General features: G+C 39.8%; 2 protein-coding genes across 6 annotated transcripts in view; both read right to left on the minus strand.

The window, feature by feature from the left end:
- steap2 (STEAP family member 2, metalloreductase) overlaps nt 1-14,066 on the minus strand; it is a 247,896-nt gene that overhangs the window by 200,450 nt on the left and 33,380 nt on the right. The gene's annotated exons all lie outside the window — the stretch shown is intronic.
- Nucleotides 1,569-4,542, minus strand: LOC125882261 (coiled-coil domain-containing protein 106-like). The gene is made up of 4 exons (XM_049566046.1): nt 4,440-4,542; nt 3,695-3,880; nt 2,844-3,017; nt 1,569-2,201 (listed from the first exon to the last, which is right to left on the minus strand). The coding sequence occupies exons 1-4, from the start codon at nt 4,540-4,542 to the stop codon at nt 1,879-1,881; spliced, it is 786 nt and encodes a 261-aa protein (XP_049422003.1). The 3' UTR covers nt 1,569-1,878.

Here is a 14,066-nt window from a genome sequence, read left to right on the forward strand (position 1 = left end):
AGTTTCTATTAGATAATTACCATGTAATTACTAGGAAATGAAGAGTATTTACTAGGTATTACTAGGTACTACTAGGTATTTACGCCATGTATTTCCCTAGTAGTCAACTGGTTTTTACTACTTACCTGGTAACTTAGTATTTACCCAGTAACTACAACATTTATCTGGTAATTACAGTTGAACTGTACTGCAAAAGGAAGTGAGGCCTGTTTCCATGCTATTACCTGGTAATTACTTATTTGTTACCCAGGAACTAGAAAAATACCTACCTTGAAGGTACCTAGTTATTAAAGTGGAATTGTACTGCAAAAGGAAGTGAGATCTGTTTCCATGCTATTACCTGATAATTACTCATTCGTTACCCAGGAACTAGAAAAATACCTACCTACAAAGTACCTAGTTATTAAAGTGGATTTGTACTGTAAAAGGAAGTGAGGTCTGTTTCCATGTTATTACCTGGTAATTACTCATTTGTTGCCCAGGAACTACAAAAATACCTACCTACAAAGTACCTAGTTATTAAAGTGGATTTGTACTGTAGAAGGAAGTGAAGTCTGTTTCCATGCTATTACCTGGTAATTACTCATTCGTTGCCCAGGAACTACAAAAATACCTACCTGGAAATTACATAGTTATTAAAGTGGAATTGTACTGAAAAAGGAAGTGAGGCCTGTTTCCATGCTATTACCTGGTAATTACTCATTTGTCACCCAGTAAATAGAAAAATATCTACCTGGAAATTACATAGTTATTAAAGTGCAACTGTACTGTAAAAGGAAGTGAGGTCTGTTTCCATGTTATTACCTGGTAATTACTCAGTATTTAGCCCGTAACTAGGAAACTATCACATTACCCAAGACACTTGGACCGAAAATGCCGCAAAACCGACCAGTGTCTATGATACAGTGTCAGAGTACACTGATACAGATACAGAGTCTGATTCTCCCCCTGAACAGCACACTGTATCTGTCAGGAGATAAGAGTTCCCATCAAAAACCACCATCACCAGCCATCAAATTACATTAAGATGAATGCATTATTTTTACACTTCCTCACTCAAAACACCTCGCTGTGACAGATATGCAAAAACAAGTGAGCTGCCAAAGATAAACGTTTTAATCCAATGGATTTCAAATTCTTATAAAACAATTTCAAAAACTGTGCAAATTTTTAACAGTCAGGCACTTTTTTTTTATCAGAATAGACTTCTTTTTCAAAAAATAAATAAAAATAAAATAAAAATAACAGTGATAAATAATAACTATAAATAATAATTACTAAGTAAACAGTCCCAGTCTTGGGAATTCACATCATCATGTGTTTTCTGCAGACCAGTCTGGCCCCAAGCACTGGGTGGGCATTCCACTTTTTGGTCTCTGAAAAGTGAAAACACCCACCTAGTGCAAGCACCCACATGGGCCAGACCGGTCTGCAGTAGACACATGATAATGAGAAGAATAGTGCAAAAAATCATTATAAAACCTGTAAAATCCCTCCTGTAAAGCAATGGTTCCCAAACGGTTAAACCTTATGACAAAAAGAACAGGTATTTGGCATTTGCCCGGGACACAAAACTACTGAAAACAACGACGTATTAACTCCAACTGTGTGTGTGTGTGTGCGTGCGTCTGTGTGTGAATTCACATCATCATGTGTTTCCTGCAGACTGGTCAGGCCCCAAGCACTGGGTGGCCGTTTTTCAGAAACCAAAAAGTGATGTGTCTGTCAGGACTTTAAGACAGTGCAGACACTGGTTGATTCTTCACTTTTTGGTTTCTGAAAACACCCACCTAGCACAAGCACCCACATGGGCCAGACCGGTCTGCAGAAGACACATGATAATGTGATATCACATGGCTGGTGCTTCACCAGGCCCCCTCATTTCTGAAATTTGTATTTGATGGTGAGCAGCTCATTGGCCTTCCTCATCTTATCCACTTTCTCCTTTAGGGTGGGGTTTGCATCCAAAAATGCCTTGCATACTTTGGCAAAGCTAGCCAAACTCTGCTTTTCAGCAATTATGGGCAGCTCTCCAAAATCCCCACCCTCTCCGGCAATGAGGACATCTGCGATGACCGCAGTCCCTGCGATGGTGTTGCGGTCCAAGTCAAAGGCCCTACAGGTTTCTGGGATGCTCCTGGTCCTCTTGTACATCCTCACCAACTTCTTATAGCGGTGGACCACATCCTCTGGGCTACTGACTACAAGACAGATCAAAGAAAAAGAAAAAAAAAGAAAGGGAAAAAAACACACTCATAATTACAAATATATTGTACAATCCGAGTATACATGATGATCAGTACTTAAACTATTCTTTTTCACTTCAGGGTTTAATTGATAGTCTATACATAACAGTTTCATAATAGGGCCAGCCTGACTATGCCAAATGTTGCCGTTAAGAGATTGTGTGTGGGTGGAAGGGAGAGTACTCTTAGCAGAGATGCTCCTACTAAGACGAAAATCTTCCATAGGCCTTGCTAAGGTGAACGGAGTCTGAAAGCTCCCCAATGTAGTCGATAAAAAAGGGGTGCATTTACCAAATTTTGGGGTCACTTAATAAATCAGTGCATTTTCATGCTGCAGTGTGATGTAAAATTTAAAAATTCAAGGTCCCCCCCTTAACTCTGACAGTGCACAAATGGACTGGTTAGGGCTCATTTGGTTCCATCTGTACATCAGAGTTTTGTGTCAAGAGTTACATACTCTTAGGGGTCGATTTAGAACGCTTAAGGTAAACCCAGAGTCCCTGAAATCCACTTTGATAACCACTGATGTAAGCAAAAGCACTGTTTGTGTGTGCATTGTTACAGAAGCAATATGAAAATCTTTATTTTCCCAGATACCTCGCTTTCCAAATGAAGCCTTCTTTGGCTTTTTCTTTGGGGAGTCCTCATCTGATGATGATGACGATGCTGGCTTCCTTCTTCTCTTCTTGGCAGCCTTCTTTGTTTCAAAGGAGGACTCAGGCTCAGAGGAGTCGGAGGACTCACCAAGGTCATGGCTCCTTTTCTGTGAACCTTAAAGTCAGCAAATATATAAAGAGAGAACCAAAGAGCAAAAAAATAAAAATAAGAATGCAGTGATTGCAATTTTATTTCATGAATAAATATGAGAAAATCGAAGAAATTCCATAAATTAGAAAGTAAAAGGCCTATATACAAGCTCACAACACGGCGTGAAGCGACACGTTGTGAGTTTGTAGGTCTGCTGTTTTCACTATTTTTGTGTCCCAGGCAAACGTAAAATACCTCTTTTTTTGTCACAGGCTTAACAGTTTGGGAACCATTGCTTTAGATCGTGGGTTTTCAACTGGTGGTCCGTGGACCACTGGTGGCATTGCAGGTGGTCCCTGGCCATGCATTCATTGAAAAGAAAAGTTACTTTTCCTTTTTAAATTTTCCTTTTAGTTCAATTTGCTACTCTTTTTTTCTTGTTTGCAGGTGAATAAAAATATTTTGAGGGGAAAAAATACTTGATAGAATGATATAACTGCTCTTTTCTGGTAATAAAATGCTTTGAGAACGGACAATATATTGTTGGATGGGTCTATGATGGACCCACCTGACAATAGTGGTGGTCCCCAGGTTGCTCCTAGTCAGAATGGTGGTCCCTGGGTCAAAATCAGCTGAAAACCCCTGCTTTAGATGGTAGTTTGAGCCTGACATGTAGGTTTTGGGAGGAACAGTCTAGTTACCTTTTGAACCGGCCTCAGAGGAACGAGACTTCTCCTTTAGGAGATCCCGCTCCTGTTTTAGTAGTCTGTTCTCTTCCTTAAGGAGACGAATCTCCTCTTTGAGGAGCTGGTTCTCTCCCTTTAGCTGGTTCAAGTCCGACTTGAATTTTTCCATGGTTCCACAAGAACCGCCTCGAACCTCTTCAACTGAAAAAGATGCGCAAAGATGTATTAAATACTTAGGATTGTATTTGTTTCAACGTGTTAACAGTCATAGGCTGTTCTATTTCAGTTAGACAAAGCTTTGTAACTAAGCCTTGCCGAGCCACGAGGCCCATAGGGCAGGAGCCTATTTCCTGTTTCTTTAGCATGAGGCAGCTTTGTGTACATTACAAGTCCACCCCCTGGACATGATGCTAGTATGTCGCAGGGACTCAATCTATATCCAACCCGGGATGCAGAGTGCCAGGATATTTATTTGTTATGTCCTGACCAAGGGTCGAACATCAACCTCCCAGTCTGAGGGCGGACTAACCACAAGGACATTGAACTTTGTAGGTGCACAGAATACCAAGGCGTGTGTGTTTGCACGCATGCACGCGCACGCGCACAGACACACACACACACACACACACACACACACACACACACACACACACACACCTTGGTATGGAATGATTGTGGTGGTGGTGGGGGGGCCCCACCAGACAACCTTGTGCTATACGAGACCACTCTATGTATAACCATGATTGAATAAAATTCTTACCTTCGATATCTGACTCCACCTCCTCCAAGTTGTTTTCGACTGGCAAAGTCTTCTTCTTGTTTTCTTCTTTTTTTTTCCCTCTTCGGGTTTGTGTTTGAGACATGACTCTGTGGGGTAAAATAACCAAATTAAGATAATTTAACAAAGCTGTATCTGTTATACAGTATGATATATAAATCAACTTTGAGCTGATTTATGGCTCATAAAGTGGTCTGGGACCCCTAGGGGGCCGTCACAGTTACTACAGGGGGGCCACCAAATATTTGTCATTTTTGTTTGATCTACATTAACCACATGAATATTTTCAGTCACTCAAATGCATATACTGTCGACGCGTTTTAAGCTTGTAGATCAGCTATTTCTTTTGACATTTTTTAATTTGAATCCTGAATTATTTTCTTTTTACTATTTTTGAATTGGAATTGGGAAAATTTACATTTATTCATTTCTTCAATTCAAATACAATAAACAAAAAATATATAATAGGCATTAATATAGACTGAAGTAATAGAGGGTCATGTTTGCATGTTTTGAATTGTAACCACAGAAATAAATAAATCGAGTGAAATAACAATGTTTAACATTTAACTTAAATCTCCCAAGCTCTTTTGAGAACCCCCTGGGGGTCCGATTCACAGGTTGAGAACCACTTGATTGATTGATTGTTTGATTGATTGAAAAGTTTATTGAGAAAAAGGTACAGTTTCATCACAGTACAGACCCACTGGTACAAGGTCAACTAAAAGGAGATTACACAAGAAAGCCTGAGCTTGTTTCAATTGACATTTTTTTAAATTCATAACATTGAGAAACATACAGAAAGAACGCAGTACTATGCAGAAAGTAGCATTCAAATGACACAAATACTGATCTAAAAGTAAAGCTCGGTAGTGCTTAACCAAACTCTCTGTGCAATGGGGTAACATTTGATGTGTTCATTAAATTGTAAAACACATTAAATTGTAAAACCCTACACACGAATAAATTAACCTCGCATTAACAGGCGTTCAGCAATCTAGAACAGTCGGCCCAGTGCTCAGATCTAGCCTAGCCTACCAACGTTCCCCAATGTTGTTAGCTTTAGCCATTTTCACGTTAGCAACCATGGCATGCAAACCACAGTCAGCTTATATTAACTGTTAATGTTACAGTTATTTCTCGGGTACAACGTGTCACTTACCAAGGTGTTTTTCTTCCGTGGTTGGGAAAGCGAAGCACACACCGGGAGAATGTGGGTTTCTGTGACGACTCGAGTAGCCAGACTGTCCTCAAACTGCAAACGACCAGGCACATCGTTTTTGACAGCACCTAACCCCCGAAAATAGAAACGTCATACTAGGATTCGAACCCGGTTCTCCCGCACCGACGGCGGACACCGTCCCCGTTACGCCACACTGTCACTACCTTGGGTTTCGCTTGTAAGTAATATATAGCTGGGGATCCAGGGGGCGCAAATTGGCGGTAGGAATACACTCTTTTTGGTCATTTGAAACGCTCTTCGTGGGTCGTATGTCCACATACGTCCTATCTGGTCGTATGAGTTGGAGGATATGTTGCAAGTAGCGCGGTTGAAAGGAGTGGAGGAGAAATAAACAGTCGCACACAGCTTGTCACCGGCTGTTTGATTACAACTTGTGGTTCCGTGTTTCCCCTTCACGTTGGTGACGTTGCATACGCATGTGCATACGTCATTACGCTCTGGAGACATTCAATAGCCAAAATCGCACAAAATAACACATTTTAAATAATCCTGTCTGTGACCAAACTGGCCATTTTCTAAAAAAGCTATAATGTTTCAGTGTGCAATACACCTCCCAATCTATAGTCTCATTGTTGAAAGCAAATGGAGAACAGAAAATGGCCATCCATCAGATTAAATTTGTTTTTATTGAGCTATACTTTAGATGCGAGTAGTCCTGTGGGAGCGTACAATATTGTAACATTCCGTGGCCGGGGGTTAAGCACTCTATATTTCAATATGAACGTTTATGTAGATGTAAGGGGCAAATGTAGAAAGGGGTAAATGTTTTCCTCCTAACAAGGGTCATGACCATGTTTACAATCTCATATAGGTTTACTCTTGAGAATCTATGTTACTACTTAAAATTATATTTACAGGTGTGGTATGTTATGTTACAGGAGCTGCAGAAGGTCATCACACGGGGGCAGGGCAATAACGAGGTCCATCAGAGATGGATCCATTTTCTCTGGATCACACATCCCATTACAATCATGGATGCAGATTATGCACAGGTTGGATGTTTCTCTCCCTCACTTCAATTCAAATGGTCTCTCATTCTCTCATAAGCTGTGTACACAATAATTAATTATTTTGTGCATTTCATTTTAGCTTTGACCATTCCAATCAGGTAGACCTAATACAGTACATGCAAATAACACATGTAAACAGTGTCTCTTAACATGAATAGCCAAATGCATACTGACATATTACATAGAGCAGTGGTCCCCAAACCTTGTATCTCAAAATCCAAAAGCCAAATTATATGTTTGCCCAGATCGCAAACTTATGAACATAGCAGATTTACAAGCTCTGAATGTGTTCGCACCGCAATGTGAACTTGTAGATCAGCTATTTTTACTACTTCTATTGGTTATCTAATTTATGGAATCTTAGTTTTCTTTCATGTATTAAGTAAGTTAATGAGAAATCAGTGCTTATTTGTTTTTTAAAATCATGAAAACTTACGTATGCTTTTTTGAAGAATGTTTTTGAAAAGGTTTTGAAATAATAATAATAATTAGGGGACCCATGTATTTATTCGTGACCCACAAATGGGTCCTGATCCAATGTTTTGGAACCATTGACATAGAGTACACATTCTAAAGAAATTCAAGAAATCACGCACGTTCATCCATCCCAACATTTACAATATGCACAATGGATATTGTAGCAACAACCTATTTATATAAGGACCCCTCCCTGTCTACAAAACTATCCTATCCCTGTAGCTAATATGTTGATAGCAGTTGTCCTCCTTTTTTGGCTCAGCTTGGCACAGGGATTGAGGCGAAGACATGTGGACATGATAGAAGATGGTGTGTGTGGGAGCCCCAAGTCTCTCACCAGGGTGACAACCCTACTCCGTGAAATATGCTGTAAAGCAGTGAGGCGGATGGAGAGAAACCGGAAGATGAGGATCGGAGGGAGAACAGCGTTCGTTGCAATAGACAAGAGCAAGTTTCGACACAAAAGAAAAGTAAGGTTTTATACGCTACTAAAACAGGGACAATAGGTTTTAAACACAGGCACTCAGCATCAAAGGGTTGGATTGGGGGGTGCCTGCTGGGTTACCGGTCCAGGCGCATTCTATATGGGCTGTGATGCCCAGGCGGCATCACTGGTTCGATTCCCGAGCCAGACATTTGCCGCACTTCTCCCCCCATCTCCCTCCCCCTTTGCTGTCAGACTACTATCCTATCCAATAAAGGCAAAAATGCCCAAAAACAAATCTTAAAAAGAAGAAAAAAACAAAACATCTACAACCTATAAAAGGTTAATCTCCATGGTGATGTAACTGCCAGAACGTTATGAAAATATAAATGGATCCTTTAAAGTGCTTCAATTTAGCTGCTAAAATGTTGTGTGAAGAACAGTGAGTCTGTTCTTCATTGTCTTCAGACAAAAGTCTTGCAGGTACTGGGTGTGTGAGATATAGAAATCAGGGGCATTATTGGCTTTCTTTGACATTACCCATGACTACATTCATATACCACCTCTTGATCCATGTCTCAAACTATGCCATGTGGGGGCAGTTAATTTGAATAGAAGACCCTCGAAATTGTTGAAAAGTCCCCAAATAAATGTATTTTATTTATGTATTTTTATGTATTTAAATTTAATTTGAACATTCAGAAATGGTGCATTTTAGGTGGACAGCCGCCATTAAGCATGACATTTTGTTTATTTTGAGTATGGACGCGGACGACGTGGCAACACCTGGCGACGGCGGTCCTGGGTATTCGGGATGATGGAGGTCAAGGGGTCCCGTAGATGCCCGGTGCTGAAACTTGTAGAAAACCAATCGAGGAGAATCTTGCACCCGATAATTCTCAAATACGTTAGACCTGGAAGCCAAATAATCAGTGATTGTTGGCGTGCATACGACAGGTTGGCCAGGGATGGATATATTCACTACCAGGTGAATCATCGGTGGTACTTTGTTCACCCTGGGAATGGTGCTCATACACAACACATTGAGCGTGCATGGAGGAGCTGTAAGGAGAACATATACCGCTACAGGGGGAACCTATCAGAAAGTGCTCTCAAGATGAACTTGAAGTTCATTGAATGAAACCAGTGGCTGGGGAAAGAGCACAGAGAGGGCATCTTAGGCCGCTTGTTTAAAGATATAAGAGCATGTCACAAAGTGTAAGCCGAAATGAGGGGGCCTGGTGAAGCACCAGCCAGGTGATATCACATTATCATGTGTCTGCTGCAGACCGGTCTGGCCCATGTGGGTGCTTGCACTAGGTGGGTGTTTTCACTTTTCAGAGACCAAAAAGTGGAATGCCCACCCAGTGCTTGGGGCCAGACTGGTCTGCAGAAAACACATGATGATGTGAATTCCCAAGACTGGGACTGTTTACTTAGTAATTATTATTTATAGCTATTATTTATCACTGTTATTTTTATTTTATTTTTATTTATTTTTTGAAAAAGAAGTCTATTCTGATAAAAAAAAAGTGCCTGACTGTTAAAAATTTGCACAGTTTTTGAAATTGTTTTATAAGAATTTGAAATCCATTGGATTAAAACGTTTATCTTTGGCAGCTCACTTGTTTTTGCATATCTGTCACAGCGAGGTGTTTTGAGTGAGGAAGTGTAAAAATAATGCATTCATCTTAATGTAATTTGATGGCTGGTGATGGTGGTTTTTGATGGGAACTCTTATCTCCTGACAGATACAGTGTGCTGTTCAGGGGGAGAATCAGACTCTGTATCTGTATCAGTGTACTCTGACACTGTATCATAGACACTGGTCGGTTTTGCGGCATTTTCGGTCCAAGTGTCTTGGGTAATGTGATAGTTTCCTAGTTATGGGCTAAATACTGAGTAATTACCAGGTAATAACATGGAAACAGACCTCACTTCCTTTTACAGTACAGTTGCACTTTAATAACTATGTAATTTCCAGGTAGATATTTTTCTATTTACTGGGTGACAAATGAGTAATTACCAGGTAATAGCATGGAAACAGGCCTCACTTCCTTTTTGCAGTACAATTCCACTTTAATAACTATGTAATTTCCAGGTAGGTATTTTTGTAGTTCCTGGGCAACGAATGAGTAATTACCAGGTAATAGCATGGAAACAGACCTCACTTCCTTCTACAGTACAAATCCACTTTAATAACTAGGTACTTTGTAGGTAGGTATTTTTGTAGTTCCTGGGCAACGAATGAGTAATTATCAGGTAATAACATGGAAACAGACCTCACTTCCTTTTACAGTACAAATCCACTTTAATAACTAGGTACTTTGTAGGTAGGTATTTTTCTAGTTCCTGGGTAACGAATGAGTAATTATCAGGTAATAGCATGGAAACAGACCTCACTTCCTTTTGCAGTACAATTCCACTTTAATAACTAGGTACCTTCTAGGTAGGTATTTTTCTAGTTCCTGGGTAACAAATAAGTAATTACCAGGTAATAGCATGGAAACAGGCCTCACTTCCTTTTGCAGTACAGTTCAACCGTAATTACCAGGTAAATGTTGTAGTTACTGGGTAAATACTAAGAAGTTACCAGGTAAGTAGTAAAAACCAGTTGACTACTAGGGAAATACATGGCGTAAATACCTAGTAGTACCTAGTAATACCTAGTAAATACTCTTCATTTCCTAGTAATTACATGGTAATTATCTAATAGAAACTTATAATGTCTTGGTAATTACACCTGGTAGCCAATAGGAAAGTAACTGGTAGTGTCATAATAATTTCTTTGTAAATTTCACAGTACTTACTGTGTATTTACCAATACAATACATAGCCTTCCTCGGTAGTGGTCAGGTACAATTAAAGGGTAGTTACTGTGTAGTTATGAAATAAATACAGTCAATAACCTGATAATTACATGGTAGTTCACATGGTAATTTTGCAGTTATTGCTGGGTATGTTATCTGGTAGTTACCAGGTACCTATTTGGTAAGTGACTGATAAGTACTTTAAAATACATTGTAGTTTCCATGTAGTTATTAGGAAAATACTAATTACTGAGTAAGTAATTGGCAATGATCAAGCTAGTAAGATTGTAATTGTTAAATAAATACCTAGTAGTTATTATTATTATTACATGGTGTTTGATGAGTAGTTATTAGGTAAGTGTTATATATTTACTAAGTAAATACAGTGTGAATAAAAAGGTTTTTACCATGTATTGTACCACTTGGCAATTACCTAGTAAGTACTTGGCAATTAACAAAATAGTTAGTATATAATTACATTATAATTACCCAGTAATTAATACTTATTACCAGGTAGTTACTTGGTATTTGCCTGGAATTGACTTGGTAATTACTTTAAAAGTACTAGGTAATTACCTATATAGTTACCTCGTAATTACATGGTAATTTTATAGTAACTACTCCTTATTACATGGTACTTACCTTGTAATTACCATGTCAATACATGGTAATTACAGTACCGTAAAAGGAAGCGTTACCAATTTGGGGTATTGGGTCATTTTGGTACCAGTGATGAAGGTCGTTCTTTTTATTAAAAGACACAATTTTTGTTGCCAAGCTTCGTGTCTACATAAAGCCAGCACATTTGAAAGTTCTTCAGACACAAAAATGGCTAAAACAAGGAACCTAACGCAGGAAACACGCCTGAAGATAAAGATTTTCAGCCAGGAAGGGTACAGCTGCTGCCAGATAGCCAGGAAGTGCAGATGCAGTCCTTCAGCAGTTGGATACACTCTGCAGAAATACAGACGAACCAACAGCTTGGAAGACAAACCCAGATCTGGGCATCCAAGGCTTTCTTCAGCAAGAAATGACCGCATCCTGATCCGCATGTGCAGGCAAAACCGCCGAATGACATCATAGGAGCTTCAGCAGCAGTGGTCAAACCAAACTGGTGTCCAGTGTTCCACCCGCACTGTACGTGGCCGACTTTTAGATCATGGCTTAAGGTCCTACAAGGCTATCAAGAAGCCCCTGATCAATGAGAGACAGAGGATAGCCCGGCGTTGTTGGGCCCAGGCACACAAGAACTGGACAGCCAGGAATTGGAAGAAGATTTTGTGGTCAGATGAGTCCAGTTTCCAGCTTTATCTTCCTCCTACTAATGTGAGGGTACGCAGAAGGCCAGGCGAAGCATTATCTCCAGCATGTACAGTACCTACTGTCAAGCATGGTGGAGGCAGTACCATGGTTTGGGGATGCATGAGTGCTGCTGGTGTTGGTCATCTCACTGTCTGTGATGGCACATTGAACTCTACCAAGTATTGTACCATTCTCGAAACCCACATGCTCCCTTCTGCGCGTGCACTGTTCCGTCAAGGTAAAAACTGGATGTTTCAACAAGATAATGCCCCTTGCCACACATCGCAGGCCAGTTGAGCTTGGCTGCAGGAGCACAGTATCCAGGTCTTAGAGTGGCCAGCTCAATCCCCGGACATGAGCCCCATTGAAAATCTGTGGTGGATTATCAAAAGGTCTGTTTCAAAGCATAAACCAAAGAATTTAGAAGAATTAAAAGCAGTAATTCAAGAAGAATGGGACAAGATTACCCCTCAACAGTGTGAAAGGCTCGTGGGGAACATGCCAGCCAGGATTAGAGCTCTACTACGTGCCAATGGCAGGACTACTAAATATTAATTTGATGATGTGATGGTTTATTTATTTTTTGTTCAGTTTTGAACACATTCGCTGTTATTTGTTGACTTTGATACCGACAATGTTGAGAACTGACATATTGAAACAGTTTTGTTAGTTTTTCTTGTAAACAATAAACAAAAAAATATAATTTGTATTTGTTTGTATCTGTCTAGTGCAGCCACACCTTTTGAAACACAAAAAAGATTTTTCCACAAATATTTCATGATAATATTTGAGATTGTGTAAAATTTTAAGGGTGCCCGAAAACTTTTTTCCACCACTGTATAAATAAACTTGACTTGACTTGACTTACTGCTGGGCCTGTGCCTGGATCACTGGAGATTCTGATTCTGATTCTTTTAAGAGGTGGGTTCAAAAAAGTTTGCATTGTCTAAATGAGGTGAGTTGTTTTTCGGCGGCTTCTTCGTTGTTTTCGGTGGCTGCTTCTTCCTTGTTTTACTGGCAGTCGACGGACCGCAAACCAAAGACGAAGCATGAATGAAAATTGTTTACAAACCGTTTAGGGGAATCGAAATTAAAACTTCTTAATGAATCTGATGAAACTGAAATGTTAGAACGGGTTCAATTCGATTCTCCATGCCCAACCCTAAGCAGCACTGTTAATTTATTTTTTGATAACTTGAATCTATTATTCTTGAAGTCACTCAGAATTCAGTTTTCATTTGTGCAAGTTAAGCATGAATAAATGTTACCTTTTGTCTTAAGTTTGCCTTTGTATGTTTGAGTACTGCAATCAGTTGAGTTGACTTTTTCAAATATAAAAATGACATAATTTTGTACATACTTTACTCTGCTTTCATGCCATAATTTTCCACACTGTCTCTCTTCGTGCACAGCAGACTGGAGTAGAAAATAAACACCCCTATGTAATTAATCAAGAATCAATTTTTAAACCGGGAATCGTTTTGCATCAAGAATCGATTTTGAATCGAATCGTGACCCCAAGAATCGAAATCGAATGGAATCGTGAGGTACCCAAAGATTCACATCCCTAGTCATCATGGCTCAGGCAGGATGAAGATGGGGCCTCCACGCAGTATGTGCTGCTCCTGACAATCACCGGTCCAAACCTCCCAGCCGACACGTCCCCGGCAACGTTGAGCACAGCGAGGGTCTCCTGACCGTTTCATTTTTAATTCCAGCCAGGACAAAACAGGAGTTTTTTTTTTTTCTTGTGCTCACTGAAAAGTAAAGATTTGTTAAAGATTTGTTATCAAACTGCTTGTGGTCCCCACTTTATGCATGTTGTGGTCAACATAAGCCTGGCCTTAATACTAGTAACTTTAACTGGTACACACTACATTTTGAATCTGTCATTACTGTGCCACTTCAATATTATTCAGTTTGAATCATTAGATTAGTTATATTCAAAGTATAAACAAACTGAGGAACGTAAGGGTGACAATGCTTCTAGCATCATTCTATAGGACTATTTAAACAAATACAACACATCAATACAGTTGCTTGGTTTTATGGACTTGCAATCACATCCGTGTCATAAATGATAACATAGTTGTACTTTTTAATCCCAGTTTTCATGAAGTGGATATTTGTCGAGGCTCACTGTTGCAAGACTATGTTATCCCAGCACAGGTCCACTTTGTCCATATACCTGCAACCCTTTCGCTCATTTCAAATTGGCAGAAATGCAAGGATTCTTTACAGGCCCTTGACGTGGCCCCTCTTACAGGGATAGTGCACCCAAAAATGAAAATTCAGCCATTATCTACTCACCCATATGCCGACGGAGGCCCTGATGAAGTTTTA

Source organism: Epinephelus fuscoguttatus, linkage group LG21 (assembly GCF_011397635.1).
Source record: "Epinephelus fuscoguttatus linkage group LG21, E.fuscoguttatus.final_Chr_v1".
NCBI classification, from domain to species: Eukaryota; Metazoa; Chordata; class Actinopteri; order Perciformes; family Serranidae; genus Epinephelus; species Epinephelus fuscoguttatus.

What these genes read in the sequence shown, in the direction of transcription:
- LOC125882261 (XM_049566046.1), bottom strand. Translation starts at nt 4,542, where the DNA reads ATGTCTCAAACACAAACCCGAAGAGGGAAAAAAAAAGAAGAAAACAAG. An exon ending in GGTGGAGTCAGATATCGAAG is followed by an intron (nt 3,881 to 4,439) that starts GTAAGAATTTTA and finishes CATCTTTTTCAG; the next exon opens with TTGAAGAGGTTCGAGGCGGT. An exon ending in CTCTGAGGCCGGTTCAAAAG is followed by an intron (nt 3,018 to 3,694) that starts GTAACTAGACTG and finishes GCTGACTTTAAG; the next exon opens with GTTCACAGAAAAGGAGCCAT.